Here is an 18,646-nt window from a genome sequence, read left to right as displayed (position 1 = left end):
TATATAAACCTTAGCCAAAGTATATGGATCACCTATGTTAAGCTATGTGGAAAAGACAAACTGGGATTTGATGATAAAAACATCAGTGATCAGACATTTTACATGTACTGCCTGTGTATAGCAGTCAAACAGGCAGGGAAAAATGATGTACAGATTAACATTTCTCTTCCTAGAATTCTTGCAGATATTCTTTAGACATTGCAGACATTGATATTCTCAAGAAACTTCAATTTCTTGATTGCAAGAACAAAATCTCCTACACAGATCTTTCCTCATTAGGGAGGGAAAACCATTATGCAAAGCAAAAAATATTGCATCTCTCCCATCTGTTAGTCACTTGACCAACAAAAGAAGTAGAGATGCTGAACAGACAATACTGAGAAGGCCACATAAGGTCTTGTTCTTAATATCAGAAATAACTCTTTAACATCTGTTTTATTCCCAGAAAATTTTCCGTAGTTGAAGGTGTAGAGTCTAGACCAGGAGTCTCCAAACTTGGCAACTTTAAGACTTGTGGATTTCAATTCCCAGAATTGCCCAGCTAGCATGACTAGCTGAGGAATTCTGGAAGTTGAAGTCCACAAATCTTAAAGTTGCCAAGTTTGGAGACCCCTGGTCTAGACTCTAGAGAAAGGATCCCGTTAGCTCATAAACCTGTAATGTAGTTAGTCACATGCTACATCAGAAAATAGGATGAGGGGCCTCTCACTTTAATGAGTGGTTTCCTGGATCTCTGTTTAATTCATTGTTATTGTTGGTTAAAAAATCATGATATATTTTTCTTTCAAATTAAAGAATAATACATTTGTGACTGAACTAATGGAAGATCCAGGAAAAACTCCACAGCAACTCTGTATAGGTGAATACTATGTTTGACTACATTCCCTCTCCTAGGGATCTCTCAGAGATGGCTAAAGAGCACCCAGCTGTATGAACTACATTGACTCTCCAGATAGACTAGTAATGAAAGAATGGAAACTAAAAAGAAAGAATAACCAGAAATAGCTTTTTTACTTTTGCAGAGATCCCTAATGAGCACCCAGATGTATGAACAATTTATTGCAGCTGCAATCTTCTATATATCAGATGTTTCTCTTGTCCTTCCATATGCAGCCAAGTAGCCATTCATGAAAAGATAATTCTCATTGTCCAAGACCATGCAGATCACAGCTGAGATCTATAGAATCAGCCATGACCCAAAGACAATGAACTTACTTTGTTCCCATGTGGTTTCAGTAGGCATCTTATTCTTAATAAATAAGTTATTAAAGAAGTATTCCAATCTTGATTGTTGTGAAACTTTTAAAAGCAGAAGGGTACAAAAAAGATAAATGATTACATTTTTCTGTGATGTTAATTGAGTATAACAGCAGCTGTTTAATAAATCTTGGTGTCTTTAAGCTGTGCCTTTTTTCTTATGAGGGTTAGCGTATGAAAAATTATATATATTTTTCTTACTGTATGTGCACTCATAGCACATTGAGTACAGACACAATAACCATTAGTAGGACTAAAATTTTGCATTTAGTCATAATAATAATAGGGAGAAGGGAGCAAATCCCACAGTATTACTATATTAGTTCAGACATATGTCCTGAACTAATTAGTCTAATACTAATTCACCAAGGTTTTTTTTTTAAGTTCTCTTGGTGAATTTACTCATTCAACATTCATAAAATATTTTCTCCAAAAATATAGACTCTTTTAATTTGCATAAAACATGTGAGAATAATCAATTCCTTCCTCCCTCCCTTCTGTAGTTAAAACATTTATTTTGGAGAAATTAATCAAATTCTAATCTGGAATTACTTTAGTTTTTATAAGAAAAACACAGAATACTAATGAGAAGAATAGGGTACAGCAACAAATGCACACCAATAGAAAAAATGGAGAGTCATATATTTAAATCAGGGTTCCCCCAAATAGTCTATATATCCACCCCCAAATACCAATAAGCCTGACCAAGGGGTCATAGTTTTGTAGTATTAATAGTTAAAATAATATTTGTTGAATTATTTTCATTTAATAAATTGTTGGGGGTTGATGCATAATTTGAAACTTCATGAATCAGTTGATGAGCAGAAGTGCTTGGGGTTTAAATAAGGTTTGATTTGGATTTGAAAAGTCAGAAAATAATTGTACAGGCAAGCTCTGGACCATCAAGAGTTGGCTGGTAGTAGGCAGTATTTGCTATTGCTAGATTGTTAGGACATGATTGTGTAGGTAGTCAGACTCCATCTATTCTAATAAAGGGCAAAATGAGAAAGCACAAATATGCCCACCCAGAGATACATTAAAAGGAGACGAGTAAGAGGAAGAAAGTGTGAGCATTTTCATTATAAAGAAGAGGGTCCCCAAATAATAATGCAGGTTCAGATTCAAGCCTATATCCTAGATGATTCTTCTAATGCATGAGCTTGAATCAGAAAAGGAAACATGATTTGACCATGAATACAATTTCAACAAATGCATTTTAGTGGTATTTAAAATGACGATGCCTCACATACCTATGTGTATGAAGCTACAGGTCCCTGTTTATTCTGGTTTTTTGTTTTTGCTTGTTTGTTTCTTAAAGCGGCAATGTCTTCAGCTATTGTTTCTGGGCAATTTTTGGAAGAAACTGACAAAAATGGCATATAAAATAGCACCACTACACTTTCCGAGTAAGAATACACAAAAACCAAAATCATTATTAGATATTTTATGAATGGGTTTAAGGAATATAGATAAATTAACTTTGGCTTGTTAAGATGAGTTAAAAGTCATTAAGGGAGAGGATGTTCTACTTTTGGTTTGTTTTCATTTTGTTGTGATTTACAGTAGCTTGGACATTTTATTTTCTGTTGGATTAATCTTTTACTGTATTATTATTTGTTATTGATATCCAAATTGTCCTTTTGATGTGTTTGCCAACACTTACGTACACTGATTTCTCCTTCCTTTACTCTGGGATCAGTGTAAGTTTCTGATTAAAATTACATTCCTAAAACAATATATTGAGAAGTATAATGTTTTCAGTGAAAGTCTCTTCTTAACAATTTCTGATATTTCTGGCATCTTCTAGGATCATGGTGAAATTTATCATACTGTTGAATCAGATTTTCAAAAACTACATCAAGTGGAAAATTGCTCTTGTATAGAGACTACTGTAAAAGAGGTTGTGTTCTCTTGAAACTTTCTGTGCCTTTCAGTATCAATGGCATGATGTTCTTCTAGAATCTAGACTAGCAGTGTCAAATTCAAGGCCCAGGGCCTGGATCCAGCCCATGGGTCCTTAAATCTGGCCCACAGGTCCACCCTGGAAACAACAAAAATGTGTGGCCCTCCAAAGCTCCATTTTTGCTGGCAGAGGGGTGCAGGAGGCCATTGCAGCTGAAAATGGAGCTTGGGAGCCCGTTTTTTGCTGGTAGAGTGCTCGGGCTGCCACCACAGGCACCCCCAATATGAGTGACATGCCTACCTTGGCCATGCTCCCTGCCCCCCCCAAGGTCAAACACAACTCTAATGCAGCCCTCAGTGAAATCAAGTTTGACACTCGATCTAGACATCTGATGGGATTAGACCATCTGATGGGACTAGGCTTTGAGGACAATAATTCTGGTTCTTGCAATCAGGAGGTAACCAATATATGGTGCAAAGGGGACTATAGGTGACTATCTAGGTGAGTGATCTTTGATGTGCTTCAAGGAGCAGGTTCACAGTATTCCTGAAATCTCAAATGTCATTAGATTTGCAAAAGCTGGCTTTGGCAAGGAATGCCAGTGTGCAATATTACTACTATTATTACTACTACTCACTACTTGGTGAGTAGGCTATAGTAATATTTATCCATATATTTGGTTACCTTGATTATTGTATTGTGATGTATTTGGGGCTATCATTGCAAAGCCTAAATAGCCTCGAGCCTGATTACCTGCAGGATTGCCTTTCCAGCTATGAATCTTTCTGGTTCAAAAGGAGAACAAGGGAGGACCATCTGTGGATTTATGTGCTACAAGAGCTTAAGCTGTCTAATAGGTGAGAAACAGCGTTCTCCTATGTGGCTCCCAGGCTGTGAGAAGCTCTCCCCTAGGGAACTGCCCTTGCTTGATGGAGTGTGCATCTGCAGGAGCAGTGGGGGAGACTTTGGCCACACAGAGTTTTCCCAGAAAGAGGCCCAGATTAAGAGACTGCGCAATCCTGAGCTGGATGGAGCTTGGGGAAGGGGCAGAAGTTAAGGTAACCATACCCTAGAATCTCTCAGGATATATCAGGTAAGATTAGAAAGTTATACCTTTAGTTTGGCAAGGTTTTATCCATTAGGTGTAAACTAATAAAGCATTGAGCTTAATTGAATCTTGCTATCTCAACTCTGAGCTTGGGCCTGACCCTTTGTTTCCTATTCTCCTAATATTTAGCAAGTTAATAAAGATGTTCTTCCACAAAGCTTTTAGCTTTTAACTGTTAATGTAATGCTTGGTTTTGTATTGAGAATTTAATTCTATTGATGCTGATTTAGTAGAAAGGACAGAGAGAACAGCCTTGAAGGACAAAGTATTCAAGGCCTGTGAAGAGACAAGTATAAAGGTGATGGTCAGATTAAAGGAGCTGAGTTTAGGCCAAAAAAGTAGTGTAAATATTTTATAAAGCTCCTCCTTATTAAATATGTTGGGGTGGGAGGCAGGAAATGATATATTACCCTTGCAAGATTCTGTTACTATAGCTTTACTGTGAAAATAGTTCTGACCCACATGACATTGGCATCCTAGTCTGATCCACTTTGAGAGGCTGACATTAATTTATATCTTATAAACAAACCAATTTATGCACAGAAAATTTGCAATGTTTGGCAAGGAAGTGGTTATGAATTGTCCTATTGTCAATTGGAGGCTGGAAGGAAGCAAAGGGGCTTGTCATCACCTAATTTGGACCGCAGTGTTTATTTTGTTCTTTGTGGCTATGCAATTTTCATGTTGTTTCTAGAATTTTCTGGGTCATTTTTCTCCTATTAAAGCAATGATACTATATTTAGGAATTCAAAGATGATGGAATTGGTTTTATGGAGTCATGGTGGGAATTGTAGCTATATCCCCCCAGGGCACAATATGTAATAGTTTTAATATGCTAACTCCAAGTCACAAAGAGTGAGAACATTTCCAAATAAAATAACTCTTGATCCAATACATTTTTTTCTTTCCCAGATGTTATATCACCTTCTTCAATAAATGTTGCTTTAAAAGAACTATTTTCCCTACATTTTAGCTTTCCCCACACAAAGTCCTGTTCTAATCTGTTGTTTTGACCTTTCAGTATTGATACCACGCTTCAATATGTTGTTTTGTATTCTTGTTTGCATGCTTATTATGGGTGAATACTGTTAAGTAAAATATATTGACGATGATGATTTGATTGTTACTAGTATTGTAAATTGCCATGTTATTGGATGCCTTTTAGTATAGAAACAAGTTAGATAAATAATACACAAAGATTGTGATATTCAAGTCACAGCAGTAGTTAGACTCTGTGCTGGCTTGCCATCCTTTGCATTATGAACACGTATAAGCATTTGGGCTCTTTGTTATTGTCTGGCTATAAATAGAGTGATATGTGCCTTGTTCTGAGTGACATTATATGTTCCTCTTGTATTGACTAGTGCCTCCTTTGTATGGGTAATGGCAAGGTATCATAAAAGGGCAAGGACAGACAATCAGTCTGTCCTTGCCCTTTTATGATACCTTGCATTTGCTGAAGCTGGGATTGCAAAATTAATCTTTATATCTGCCATGGGTTTCTATCCTGTGACATTGACTCTGTGCTGCTGTGCTAGCATAATAATGCACCATATATTAGCCTCTGGCTGAAAGGGCCCCTACCAGAACATTGGACTGCATAAAGTTTTGAAAGTTAAACTTTTGGTTAGCAATAGCAATAGCACTTAGACTTATACACCACTCCACAGCGCTTTACAGCCCTTTATAAGCAGTCAACAAGAGTCAGCATATTGCTCCCAGCAATCTGGGTTTTCATCTTACTGACTTTGGAAGGATGGAAGGCTGAGTCAACCTTGAGCTGGTCAGGATCAAACTCCTGGCAGTAAGCAGCGCTAGACTGCAATACTACATTCTAACCACTGCTCTACCATGGCTAAATAGAAAAATTGTCAAAAATAAATAGAATTAAAATTCTTAGATTCAATTCTGTTCCAAAATGTCTGGAAAGGTTTTGAAAATTAGGCTAGAAAGATTGGACTGAGAATCACGTTGCCTTCTCCTGCCCTATACAGAAATCACCTACACTCTCTTTCCCTGGCATTTGATCCAAGGAGATAGAAACATCAGTGCTATTTGTGTTGACTGTAATTGTAAATTAGAACAGACCCAATGACAAAGTGGCTAGAAAAACCTGTCAATCATTTCCTTGGATCCAGTAGACCAGTTCACATTTGAGATGCCTATATCATCTGATAAGGTGCTAGTGGTACATGGGAATGGGCTTCTGAAGCCCCTGCTTGGCTGGTGCTGATGGACTTGGCTTGGGAAGTGATTTCAAAATATGTTGCTTGGTTTTTCACAGCCCTTGGCTAGTGCTGTAAAAGTGAGGCCCAAAGGATGTTCCTGGGTCCAGCAGTGCCTCAGCTTCCTGGCAGAGGGGGCTGAAAACTCTCACTTGCCATATGGCTTGTGTGTGGGAGGGGGCTTCAATTTTCTGTCATGGGTGATGAAGTCATTTTCACAGCTTAATGATGCACTAAGGGATTAGGATGGAGGGGGATTTGTTTGACAAAAGCAGGCCTCAGATGTGTTGCAAAAAATAATAATGTATTCAAGCCTTTATTAGATTAAAAGCAAGAGCCACGGAATCAGTTAATCTGTATTAATCCTTTGAAAAATGGTTTAAAAGAAGCTTTAATCAGAGGAACAGGCACCCAGATGTCTCCATCGCTCCCCGATGGCATGTAGAAAGTGGTTTTCTTCTTCATAAAATGTGTAATGGAAAGAGGGAGGGACGGAGGGAGGGAGGGGGGGAGAGAGAGAGAGAGAGAGATCTTTTCTATTCATCTGCAGGGATTTCTCTCTGAGTTATAGCCACAGCCCCCTATATAAATATATTAGATAAATAGAATAGATAGATAGATAGATAGATAGATAGATAGATAGATAGATAGATAGATAGATAGATAGATAGATAGATAGATAGACAGACAGACAGACAGACAGACAATAGATTGCATACATATAAAATAGGGGGGGAGAATGAAATTTAATGGGGTCAGTCCCAAAACGTCCATTTCTAAAACCTTTTGGCTGTCCTTTCCCTTTAATGCATTTAGAAAAATGATGGGCAGTTGTGAGCAGGTTCTAAAATTACTGGGTCAGCATAGGAATCTTAATTACCAAGTGAAGTACTGTAGGGATTTTGTTATTGTGGATTGTATCCTACAGTAAATATTAGTGTTCTAACAGAAGGGGATATATGTAGTTCAGGACTGAACTATGGAGTCCTTACTGATCTCTGAGCTTGATTGCAAATTTCTCATAAGCCAACTAGATATAACATCATCAATGTGAATGAATGTGGAGTTTGCTCCCTGATTATAAACACTGGCTTGCCCTGCCAATTTGGGTGGGTGGGTGCGGGTGTTTTCCTCCTTGGTATTTTCTTAATCACACTCATGGCACTGATGATGTTACCTAGTCAGGTAATGAAATGTCTGCAAGCTCATAAAGCTGCAAGGATGTCACAAATGCTACTGGATATAATGTTGATATACTCACTCATGGCAGTGTCTATTCCGTCTTAGAATCATGGCTGTGTCAGATTCCAAGTAATGCAAACATTATAAAATAAACTCCAAGGCATTTCGATTCCTCAAAGAACAAATTTATTAGGAACTCAAACTGAATTCATATGGATCCACCACCTAACTGAATTCAGGCTTAACAGGATGCTTCTTCCCTAGTTTTTGGGACCCCCTGATGTAGTAGCTGTTCTTTACTGTTACAGCATCATGTGAAACTTTATTATGGACTTGTAGCCCATCCAAATCAAGGCAGATGCATTCCGACCTCAGTGAAGGAAGGGTATACAATGCTTTAAGGAATATAATTAGGAGTAGTTATAATGAGGTATAATAAATAAATATTTTTTTAAAATTACCATCTGCCAATTACAAAAGGCCACACTGCTTGGATGCATACTAATACTCTGCTAATACATTATGATATCCTAGGTTGTTAGAGAGAACACTGTGCTTATAAAGGCCAACATCAGCTGCAGAATTGGCTGGGATTTTACATTTTTGTGAATAACAATAATGCAGAAGCCATTATTCTATAATATAAAAATAGTGATTATATAGTTATTAATAGTTATAATAGTTATTCTCCTAACATTCTTGTCAGATAGATCACAATTGTTTCCAGTTTGATGGAACTTTGAATAAAATAAATGGAACTTGCCTATCACACATGAAGATAAGATTTTGGTACTAAGTACACCTTTTTGGATTTTTTTTCCTGTTGATCTCAGAGGCTTTATCTTTAAGTAAATGTACATGATGTAACACTTAATTTTTCAAAACATCTCTGGTCAAGGGAGATCTGACATGCCAGAATAAGGAAACAACAATGGACGCTACTTTTTATTTCCTAAAATCTTTCAAAGCTATTGCTTCCAAGTAAGTTATCTCTACAAGAAGACTTAGTAGGTGACTAAATCCTGAAGAAGGTTGAGTTGACATAACAGACGGACGCTATAAGCATGGTTTAGACTTTATCTAATAACTTACTTCCACCCACCTTCTGCATTTTGTTAGCACTGTTGAGGTTTTAAGAGTCAGCTTGGCATCAGGCTAGAAACCAGGAAATAATGGGTTTTAATCCTACCTTAGGCACAAAGCTAACTTGGCCCAGTCACTTTCTTCCAGCCCTAGCAAGGAGCCCTAGCAAATCACTTCTGAAAACAGGCCAATAAGACTGCAGAGACTTCTCCAGGCAGCCAACAAGAATCAATACTGAGTCAAAGGTTGCCTTCCCATCCTGAGGTTTCAGTTTCTCACTGTATAGGTCAGTGGTGGCTAACCTTTTTGGGCTCGCGTGCTAGCACCCAGAATGTGCACGCCCCCTGCACATGCACGTGCAATCCCCCCCCCAACCACCCCCTTACCTGCACTGTGCCTCACAGCTGATTTTTCTGCTGGTTTGAGGCCTTTTTTGGCTTCCCAGAGGCTTGGAAAAAGCCTCCGCAAGGCTTTTCGGGCTGAATAATATGCCCGTTTTGTCACTTCCGGTAATACAGGAAGTGACGAAACGGGCCTATTTGTCCTGAAAAGCCTTGCAGAGGCTTTTTCCAAGCCTCTGGGAGTCCGAAAAAGCCTCAAGTCAGCAGAAAAATCAGCTGTGAGGCGTGCACATGCGCAGTGAGGTAAGTTTGCCTGTGGCTTGCATGCTGACACAAATGTCTCTGCGTGCCACTTGTGGCACGTGTGGCATAGGTTCACCATCACGGGTATAGGTAGTCCTCGACTTACAACAATTAACTTAGTGAGTGTTCAATGTTACAACTGTACTGAAAAAAGTGACTGATAACCATTTTTCATACTTACGGCCATTGCGGCATCCCCATGGTCATGTAATCAAAATTTAGACATTTGGTAACTGACTCATATTAATGATGGTTGCAGAGTCCTGGGTCGTGCAAAATTAATGGGGAAGCTAGATTCCTTTAACTTACTAACTTAAAAACTGGAGTAATTCACTTAATAACTGTGGCTAGAAAGGTTGTTAAAGAGGACAAAGCTCACTTAACAAATGTCTGTGGTTATAAATCAAGATTTACCTATATTATTATTATTAATTCTTCTTGATTATTCTTTCATAATAGGAAAAAATATTTTTCTGTTGGAAATTGGAAATTCCACTTAATAGTTAAATTAAAAGTGTTACTTGCTTAGGATAAGTAAATCCTTTAGTTAGCTAGGATAGGGACATATTCTGAAAGTTGAATTTAGTTAAACAATTGCTCCATCTGCTGACCAATAATTTATGCAAGGCTCTTTAAATGTTCCTAAGATGTTGAATTTTTCTGCTGCTTTCTAAATGCTACATATGTTCTTTTTTGGATTCTGTCCCACAATTGCATTGATTGCCGTCATACTGATAAGAAGAAGCCAACACTGAATCTAATGAAGTTGAATTTTGCTTTAACATGAATAAGGTTGTCTTGTTGAAATTCTTGTGTGTCATTTTGGGAAAAATGAAAATGTTTGCAGAATGACTTGTAAGAGGTTGGTGCAAAGGTTATAATATGAAGTGAATTCCGCCCCCCCTTCTGTGTGAAAATGTTTGTAACAAGAAAAATCTTTGTTCTTTGTTGAAGAAGTCCTCAAACAAAAAAAGCCTGGGAAAGTCAATGAAAAAAGAGAAAGTCGAATACAATTTTAAAATAATTATTAAAATGTTTTTTAAACTTTTTTTTTTCTTCTTGGGAGTTGATCTAAATTTTACATTACCTATTTTCAGCACATGAAGGTCAGTACTGTGGAATTTTGCTTTATGGCATGATGTTTTAAAGGGATTGTATCTCCACACTTTGGAGTTCATTAGAAATTTCCTGGAGAGTAATTTAAGGCACTGTTTTTTTTTAATCATTTTATGGCTTTATTTTTTATTTTATAGTTTTATAGTTCTTGGGTTTTACCACTGTTGTAAAACTGTTTTACCACTGCTCAAGGTTGTTTTAAATGGGGAGGGTCATATAAATCTTAAAAATAATTAAATAAACCAAGTAAACCAAGTTTTGGACCTTGATCTTAAATAAAATGAAAGTGAGAGTCAAAACCCAGTCTGATCTGTTTTTCTAAATCACTGAGTTGAAATCTGAACCAAAGCTTATGGTTTGGGCAGATTTTTAGATGAAAAACCTGTGAAATGGAAAAGTGAAAGAAAATGAAATGAAGGGTGTTATTTCCCCAGTAACGAACACGTAAAATAAAACAAGGATATTTTAAGTATCCTTGACTGAATTTTGATGTTCCCTTTATGATTATACAATTCTTATTAAAATAAGTGGTGTGTTTGCATATCTGCAGGCCTGTGTATGTTTTAACACTCAGCCCAATTGTGATATTGATAGTTTTATATGCAATGACAGTTTCTTAGGCTCTTAAGAATATGTATGAGTGTATTAAGAATAGAATATTTGGAAACCAGCCACTCATACATTTTGGGGAGAGTTTATTGTCCAGGAAATATGATCTATATATTAAAGTAAACATTGTATTCAGGCCAGACTAGGGACAAAAATGCAGGAAACATTTGAGGAGGAAGTGTTAAACACAGGTATATGCAGTCTGTCACACACTCCTTTGTGTGTTTTTTCCCTTTTCTTTTTCTTGAGAGAGAGAGAAGAGAAAGAGAGGGGTGGGTGGGAAGAGAGATTGTTTATATAGAAAGAGGTTTGCTGGGATGTATTAATAATAAGAGAGTAAAACGGAGTTCCATTCAAGTGGATCATCCTCCATAGACCAACTGACCTTTTCCCGCACAGCTGCCTTGAATTATTTGTCTTGTCTTTTTCAAACAATATCAATTCTATTTTCAGACCAGACATTTCTCTCTCCTCTCACGTATATAACAGATGCAGGGAAGCCATGTGCTGAAGGGTATGCTCTATGCTTAGTGATGTGTCCTTATTTCCTGCCTTAATCTTAATCATTTAAAACAAACCCCCATTTTAGTCTCAAAGTGGCAATATCTGTTCTGATGGCCAGCATCCTCTGATTAGTGTTTCTTACTGAAGGCAAAACATTTCCCTTCTTTTATTCATTTATTACAGCAGCTGAGCAAAATAGATGAATCTTTCAAGGTTGTGTAGCACTGGAAAACAGATTTGAAATAAATGGTTTCCTGTTCCAAATCAACATGTCCACAACTTTTTTTCCTAATCACTTTCTGAAAGGTATTTTCACATTCAGATTTTCACTGCCTAATAAGATTAGATGATGACTTCCACATACAAAGTCAGCATTAGAGATCAAGCACCAATAGACAAAACTTTTCTATTGGATTATATATATATATATATATATATATATATATATATATATATATATATATATATATATATATATATATTTGTTTTCTGAGGTTCTCGGGTATTTATATGTGGATCTTTGGTTGTTCGGGTTTTCTCCCGCGTAAGATTGAAGTATCTAGGCAACGTTTCGATGAAGTCTCATTCATCATCTTCAGGCTTCTGTCTCCGGCTCTGTGCTTTTCAGAGTAATGTGAGATTGCAGCTGCTTCCTCCTTTAACTGCCAGTGGGGTGGGACTTGATTGGGTGGGGGCTTGGCTGTGTTCTGATTGGGTGGGGGTGTGTTCTCATTGGTAGGGGTTTGGTTGTGTTCTGATTGGTTGGGGGTTAGCCGTGTTCTGATTGGTTGGGCGTGTTCTGTTCAGGTGGGGGCTTGGCTGTGCTCCGGTTAGTCTTAGTTGCTGGGGATTTGAGCTGGTGAGTTGTGATCTTGCTGTTTGGCTTCTAGTTCGTGGTCCTGTTGCATCTTCATAGTGGGTGTCGGTTTGCTTCATGTATGGCTCGGAGGGGTTTGAAGTGGGTAGTGATGCAGCTGTAGTGCAGCTTCTGGTCCATGGTCGTGTCTCATCTTCTGAGTGGGTGAGAGTCTGTTTTCTACATGGAAGTGTGGTGGTGGCATCTTGTGTGGCTCTCATGGGTGTGGGTCTGGTGTCCTTCTTCATGTTAGGTACTCGTCTGTTCATGAGGGCGGGTTTCCAATGCACGCATTGAAGAACATAAGAACTCAATCAAAAAAGAAGAAACGACCTCTTCCCTGGTCCAACACCTCAAAGCCACAGGACATGAAATTGATTTTAAAAATACCAGAACTATCGCCAAAACCGAACACTTCAACAGCAGAATAATCAGAGAAGCCATAGAGATAGAAAAACGCCCACACAGCATGAACAAACGAGATGACACCTCCCGCCTTCCAGCCATTTGGAAACCCGCCCTCATGAACAGACGAGTACCTAACATGAAGAAGGACACCAGACCCACACCCATGAGAGCCACACAAGATGCCACCACCACACTCCCATGTAGTAAACAGACTCTCACCCACTCAGAAGATGAGACACGACCATGGACCAGAAGCTGCACTACAGCTGCATCACTACCCACTTCAAACCCCTCCGAGCCATACATGAAGCAAACCGACACCCACTATGAAGATGCAACAGGACCACGAACTAGAAGCCAAACAGCAAGATCACAACTCACCAGCTCAAATCCCCAGCAACTAAGACTAACCGGAGCACAGCCAAGCCCCCACCTGAACAGAACACGCCTCCAACCAATCAGAACACGGCTAACCCCCAACCAATCAGAACACAACCAAACCCCCTACCAATGAGAACACACCCCACCCAATCAGAACACAGCCAAGCCCCCACCCAATCAAGTCCCACCCCACTGGCAGTTAAAGGAGGAAGCAGCTGCAATCTCACATTACTCTGAAAAGCACAGAGCCGGAGACAGAAGCCTGAAGATGATGAATGAGACTTCATCGAAACGTTGCCTAGATACTTCGAATCTTACGCGGGAGAAAACCCGAACAACCAAAGATCCACATATATATATATATATATATATATATATATATATATATATATATATATATATATATATATATATACACACACACACACACATACACAATGTATCTTAATTTGATACGTTCAACTATAAATCTCAAATGAACAATTATATGATGAGTGATTAAACACATGCTCCCAAAATATTATTATGAATTATCATCCTTTCTATAACTGATGATATGAAAATACTTCAGGATATTTGATCAAGGTAATGATTAGTAGATTAGTAATTGAACATGATCAGAAATGTCCAAATGCCATCTTATTTGGTCTTGAAGACATCAACAAATCAGATAACATCACCAAAGTTCGTAATATCATAAGCAACTCAAATACAACAAACATCTCTCCTGAAGATATCGTTGAAGTTACCAGAGATGGCCCTGAGTCCAAATACAATGATGGCTCAGTGGCCCCAAATTTTTGTAGAGTTGTTTACAAAAATGAGTCTAGCAAACGCATATTCATTCATACAATAAACGCCTTTGCAAAAACCAATCCCAACCACAAAAAGCTTTGCTCAAGACCTGACTTATCCATACTGCAAAGAATCCACTCCTGTGAACTCCGCAAGGAACACAAAACACGTCTAGACAATGAAGAGAAGGATCTCTACATTGCCTACTGCGCTGATTGTATCAAAAGTAAGTCACACAACCCACAACTCCACATCCAACCCTACCTCATCCAACCCACCATCAGTCAAAACTAGGCACGCATGTCTCTAACTACTTCAATTCCAACTACTCAATGCAAGAAGCCTTGTGAATAAAATACCTGAATTTCTCCTCTTACTAAATATGGCTAAATTCGACATCATATTTGTCTGTGAAACATGGCTTAATGAATCTCTCCCTGACTCCATTACCACAGTAAGAGACTATCATGTTTGCCGATCAGATCATGAAATCCATAGAGGAGGTGGTGTTGTTATCTTCTATAAAAAGTCCTTACATCTAAAATACATCCAAGTTACCCAGGAGCTTGTTCTTCCTGAGACCACGATCTGTGAACTATCCTTAAATATCACATTTCAATTCTTACTATGTTACAGAACACCTGATTATAACATCGAACATGTAAACAAGCTAAATTCACTACTAACTTGGGCAACATCCTGCCCACACATTTTATCTTTCTTGGTGACTTCAAACTACCACACATTAACTGGACCCTAAATGAATGTAAAACTGAACCCATACATGCAACCTTCTACTATGCTGTAACAAACCTGGGACAGGAACAACTAGTGACCAACAATACTAGACTTAAAAACTGCCTTGATCTCATCTTCTGCAATAGTTTGAATTCAATTTATGGAATACAAATTAAAGAACCCTTTTCCAACAGTGACCACAACATGATTGACTTTTCTCTCAACATACATCCACACAAAAATCAATACAATGATGTGATCCCCAATTATAACTTCAGAAAAGGCAACTATGATCTTATAGACAACAACCTCTCATCCCTTGATTGGCAATTTCTATTCACTGGATGCAATACTGTTGAAGACCATTACAATATATTTTTACTTGAAGTCAAAAGAGTCATCAAACTATATGTACCAAAAACAACTCCAAAAATCAGAAAAAAACAGATTACCCATAACAATAAGAAAGCTTCAATCCAAAAAGAGATCACTTTGGTGGAAAAACAAATCTGGTCATGTTGCCAACTTCAAAAGCTGATACAAAAAATTATGCCACCAGATAAAGACTGAATGCACCAATTATCACATGAAACAAGAGGAAAACCTTCTACGCACCAATACCACCCTCACTTTCTACAATTTTGTAAACAACAAACTAAAAGACTCATGGTCCATCCCACCCCTGAAAGGACGACACTATTAAAGCCAACCTCTTTAACACATTCTTTGGCTCAGTATTTGTAAACAGCAATGGATCATGCCCAGTATTTCCTAGTTGAACCATAGACAACTACAATGATCTAATGCATATCGATTTTACAGTAGACAATGTTGAAAAAGCACTACGGAATCTAAAACCATCTCTATCTATTGGACTGGATGGAATATGTGCCTACTTCTTAAAAAAGCTATCCACTGCCATAGCCGAACCTCTAAGCATAATCTTTGAAAAATCTTTCAGGACCAGCTCCTTGCCTAACCTATGGTCACAAGCCACGGTCATCCCCATCTTCAAAAAGGGAGACTCCAGCTTAGTTAAAAATTACAGACCAATCTCCTTATGCTGCGTCACCTGTAAAGTCATGGAATCAATTATTAACCAATCCATTATCCTCCATTTAGAGACAAACAACCTACTCTGCAATAAACAATTTGGTTTCAGGAAAAAACTATCCTGTAATCTGCAACTCTTGCACTGCAAAAACATATGGACTACACAACTCGAGCAGGGCAAAATATTTTTACTACTGGTTCTGTGGGCATGGCTTGGTGGGTGTGGCTTGGCTTGGCTTGGTGGGCGTGGCAGGGGAAGGATACTGTAAAATCTCCTTTCCCACCCCACTCCAGGGGAAGGTTACTGCAAAATCCCATTCCTTCCCCACCCCATTAACCTGCTTTCTAGTTCCATTCTCTTGTGCAGAGCAACAAAAGAAGACCCAACCAATCAGCTGGGACTTGGGAGGCAGAGAATAGATGGGGGTGGGGCCAGTCAGAGGTGGTATTCGCCAGTTCTCTGAACTACTCAAAATTTCTGCTACCGGTTCTCTAGAATTGGTCAGAACTTGCTGAATACCACCTCCGATAGCTTTGGACTGGACAGGAAATCCAATTGAATATAATGGGCCTTTTGTAGCAGTTGTATATATGAATATATTGTAAATCTAGAAAATATTACAAAGTTATTGTAAGTCATCTATATGTTCTCACTGAGAGAAAATCCAACTAATCATTAGTACTGTAATTGATTTTACCACTCAAAATCTTATTGCAGGGGCTTTTTTAAATTATGAAGATACTTGTTTCCTATAAAGATGGAACTGGGATCATCAGACAATATTAAATATTTAAAATCAAATTATTCTGTATCTATTTAAGAAATGATTAGTTTCAGCTTGAAATTGAATTTGGGCATTGTATTTTTTTTTCCAATTTAAATTCTTTTTTTTTCACCTGGTGCACAGGAAAACATATTTTTAATTTTATCCACAAATAAGCTGTGAAGTAAATTAGGCTGAGAAACGCACCCAATTTCTAGAGATAAGTTTGGAACTGAACCTGGATCAGTTCCAACATCTATGTCTTACGGAGAACACAAACATGAATCAAGTAGAGGTAGTCCTTGACTTCCAACATTCAAATTTATAATAGTACTGAAAAACGTTACTTATGACCATTTTTCACACTTAAGACAGATGCAGCATCCTCACAGTCATGTGATCAAAGTTCAGATGTTTGACAATTTACTCATATTTATGATGGATGCAGTGTCCTGGAGTCAAGTGATCACCTTCTGACAAACAAATGGGGAAGTCAGATTCATTTAACAACAGTGGCAAGGAAAGTCATAAAATGGAGTTTGCTTAAATATTTTAATATTTTCAAATATTTAATAGTTGCTTCACTTAACAACTCTCTCCTCTTGCAACAGAAATATTAGGGTCAATTGTGGTCATAAGACAAGGACTACCTGTGTTAGATCTATACACAAGGTAAACATGATTACTAATGTTAATGCATAGTTCTCAGTAATTCCATTAATTTCTTTCAGGGTCTTTGGTGCAGCGATACTACTGACATCTACCCTCAACATGCTAATACCATCTGCTGCTCGGGTGCATTTTGGATGTGTCATCTTTGTTAGAATCCTGCAAGGTTTGGTTGAGGTATGGAACTGAAGTGCAAACTCTTCTATGGACATCTTGTTTTGCCAGTCAGGTTTTCTTTATTATGTCCCTCAGTGTGATACTTTGTTCCAACATCTTGCCTGTTGAAGTGCGGGGACAGGTTATCAATGGCATAAAAAGAATGAATGAAACCATGCCTATAGACACTTCAGGAGTCCCGTTGCCCTGGGCAACTGGTCCCAGATTGCCTCCAACTCAGCACTATCTTTATCTTTTATCTTCTGTCTGCCTTTCCTATTCAGCTTGGAATCTTCAAGTATCTTAAAGGGGCAGCTTCAAATTAAGTGTCCAAAACAGTGGCATTTGGGGGAGTGCTGCTTCTGTGGGATGTGATGAGCTACTGAACATGCACAAGCCAATTTACTTTGGCCACAGCCTCTCTTACTTTAGGTGTGTCTCTTCTCTCTGCTTTATAGCCTTACTCACATTGAAAAATAACCCCAAACATGTTTTTCCAAAGTTAAAATATCCCAAAATCTATAGAAAGCATTTACCTGGCATAGTCAGGTATTTGATGCATAAATGGGATGTGCAAATATGGACTCTCTTTTTAAGACTTTTTGTTTGTTTAAAATCTGGAGGCAGGAGAAAAAGTAAAAAGTAAATGATTACAAGAAAACACAGCAAATAGCAACAAAAAGGTACCCATGAACTAGGAACGGGCAGTTAAGAAGCCAATGTGATATTCAGACTGGATTATATGACTTTTAAGGTCCATTCCTACTCTTTCATTCTGTGGGCCCATAGAGTGAGGCAGCTTTATCTGGACTGCACAAATCTGTATGACCACTAGATAGCAACAAGGAGTTGGAATTTTCTGTAGCTCTTTGGTGCCATGTCTAGTGGACATCTGGATTTGGTAGCCAGGGCATGGGGCCTCAAGAAGAGCTGTACAGAAGCAAGGTGAACTCTTGTTTCTGATTACTTCTCTCTGCAAAAAAGATGTAGCAGCCCTCTGCACAGGAAATGGAGGTGTCAGAGGCCTTATTGGTTCCCCTAGCTACCATTGCTGTCTGCTCTCTTCCTGTTTTTGCTCTCATCTCCCTTCTTGCCAGTGTGAAAAGATAAATAAAAGATTAATAATCTAATTTTGTACATTGTTTTTGATTGACTGTCATTATCCAAGTGAAGAAGATAAAAAACAGTGATTAAA

At 38.1% G+C, this 18,646-nt stretch overlaps 1 protein-coding gene across 1 annotated transcript in view; it reads left to right on the top strand.

The window, feature by feature from the left end:
• SLC17A6 (solute carrier family 17 member 6) overlaps window positions 1–18,646 on the top strand; it is a 61,353-nt gene that overhangs the window by 31,033 nt on the left and 11,674 nt on the right. The window contains exon 4 of the mRNA XM_026704516.2: window positions 17,358–17,472. Coding sequence (XP_026560301.1) covers window positions 17,358–17,472 — 115 coding nt within the window. The remainder of the gene's footprint in view (window positions 1–17,357; window positions 17,473–18,646) is intronic.

Source organism: Pseudonaja textilis, chromosome 1 (genome assembly GCF_049901715.1).
Source record: "Pseudonaja textilis isolate UNSWEBS1 chromosome 1, rPseTex1.2, whole genome shotgun sequence".
NCBI classification, from domain to species: Eukaryota; Metazoa; Chordata; class Lepidosauria; order Squamata; family Elapidae; genus Pseudonaja; species Pseudonaja textilis.
The sequence above is the reverse complement of the archived record's forward strand: the minus strand, read 5'-3'. Positions and strand labels throughout refer to the sequence as shown.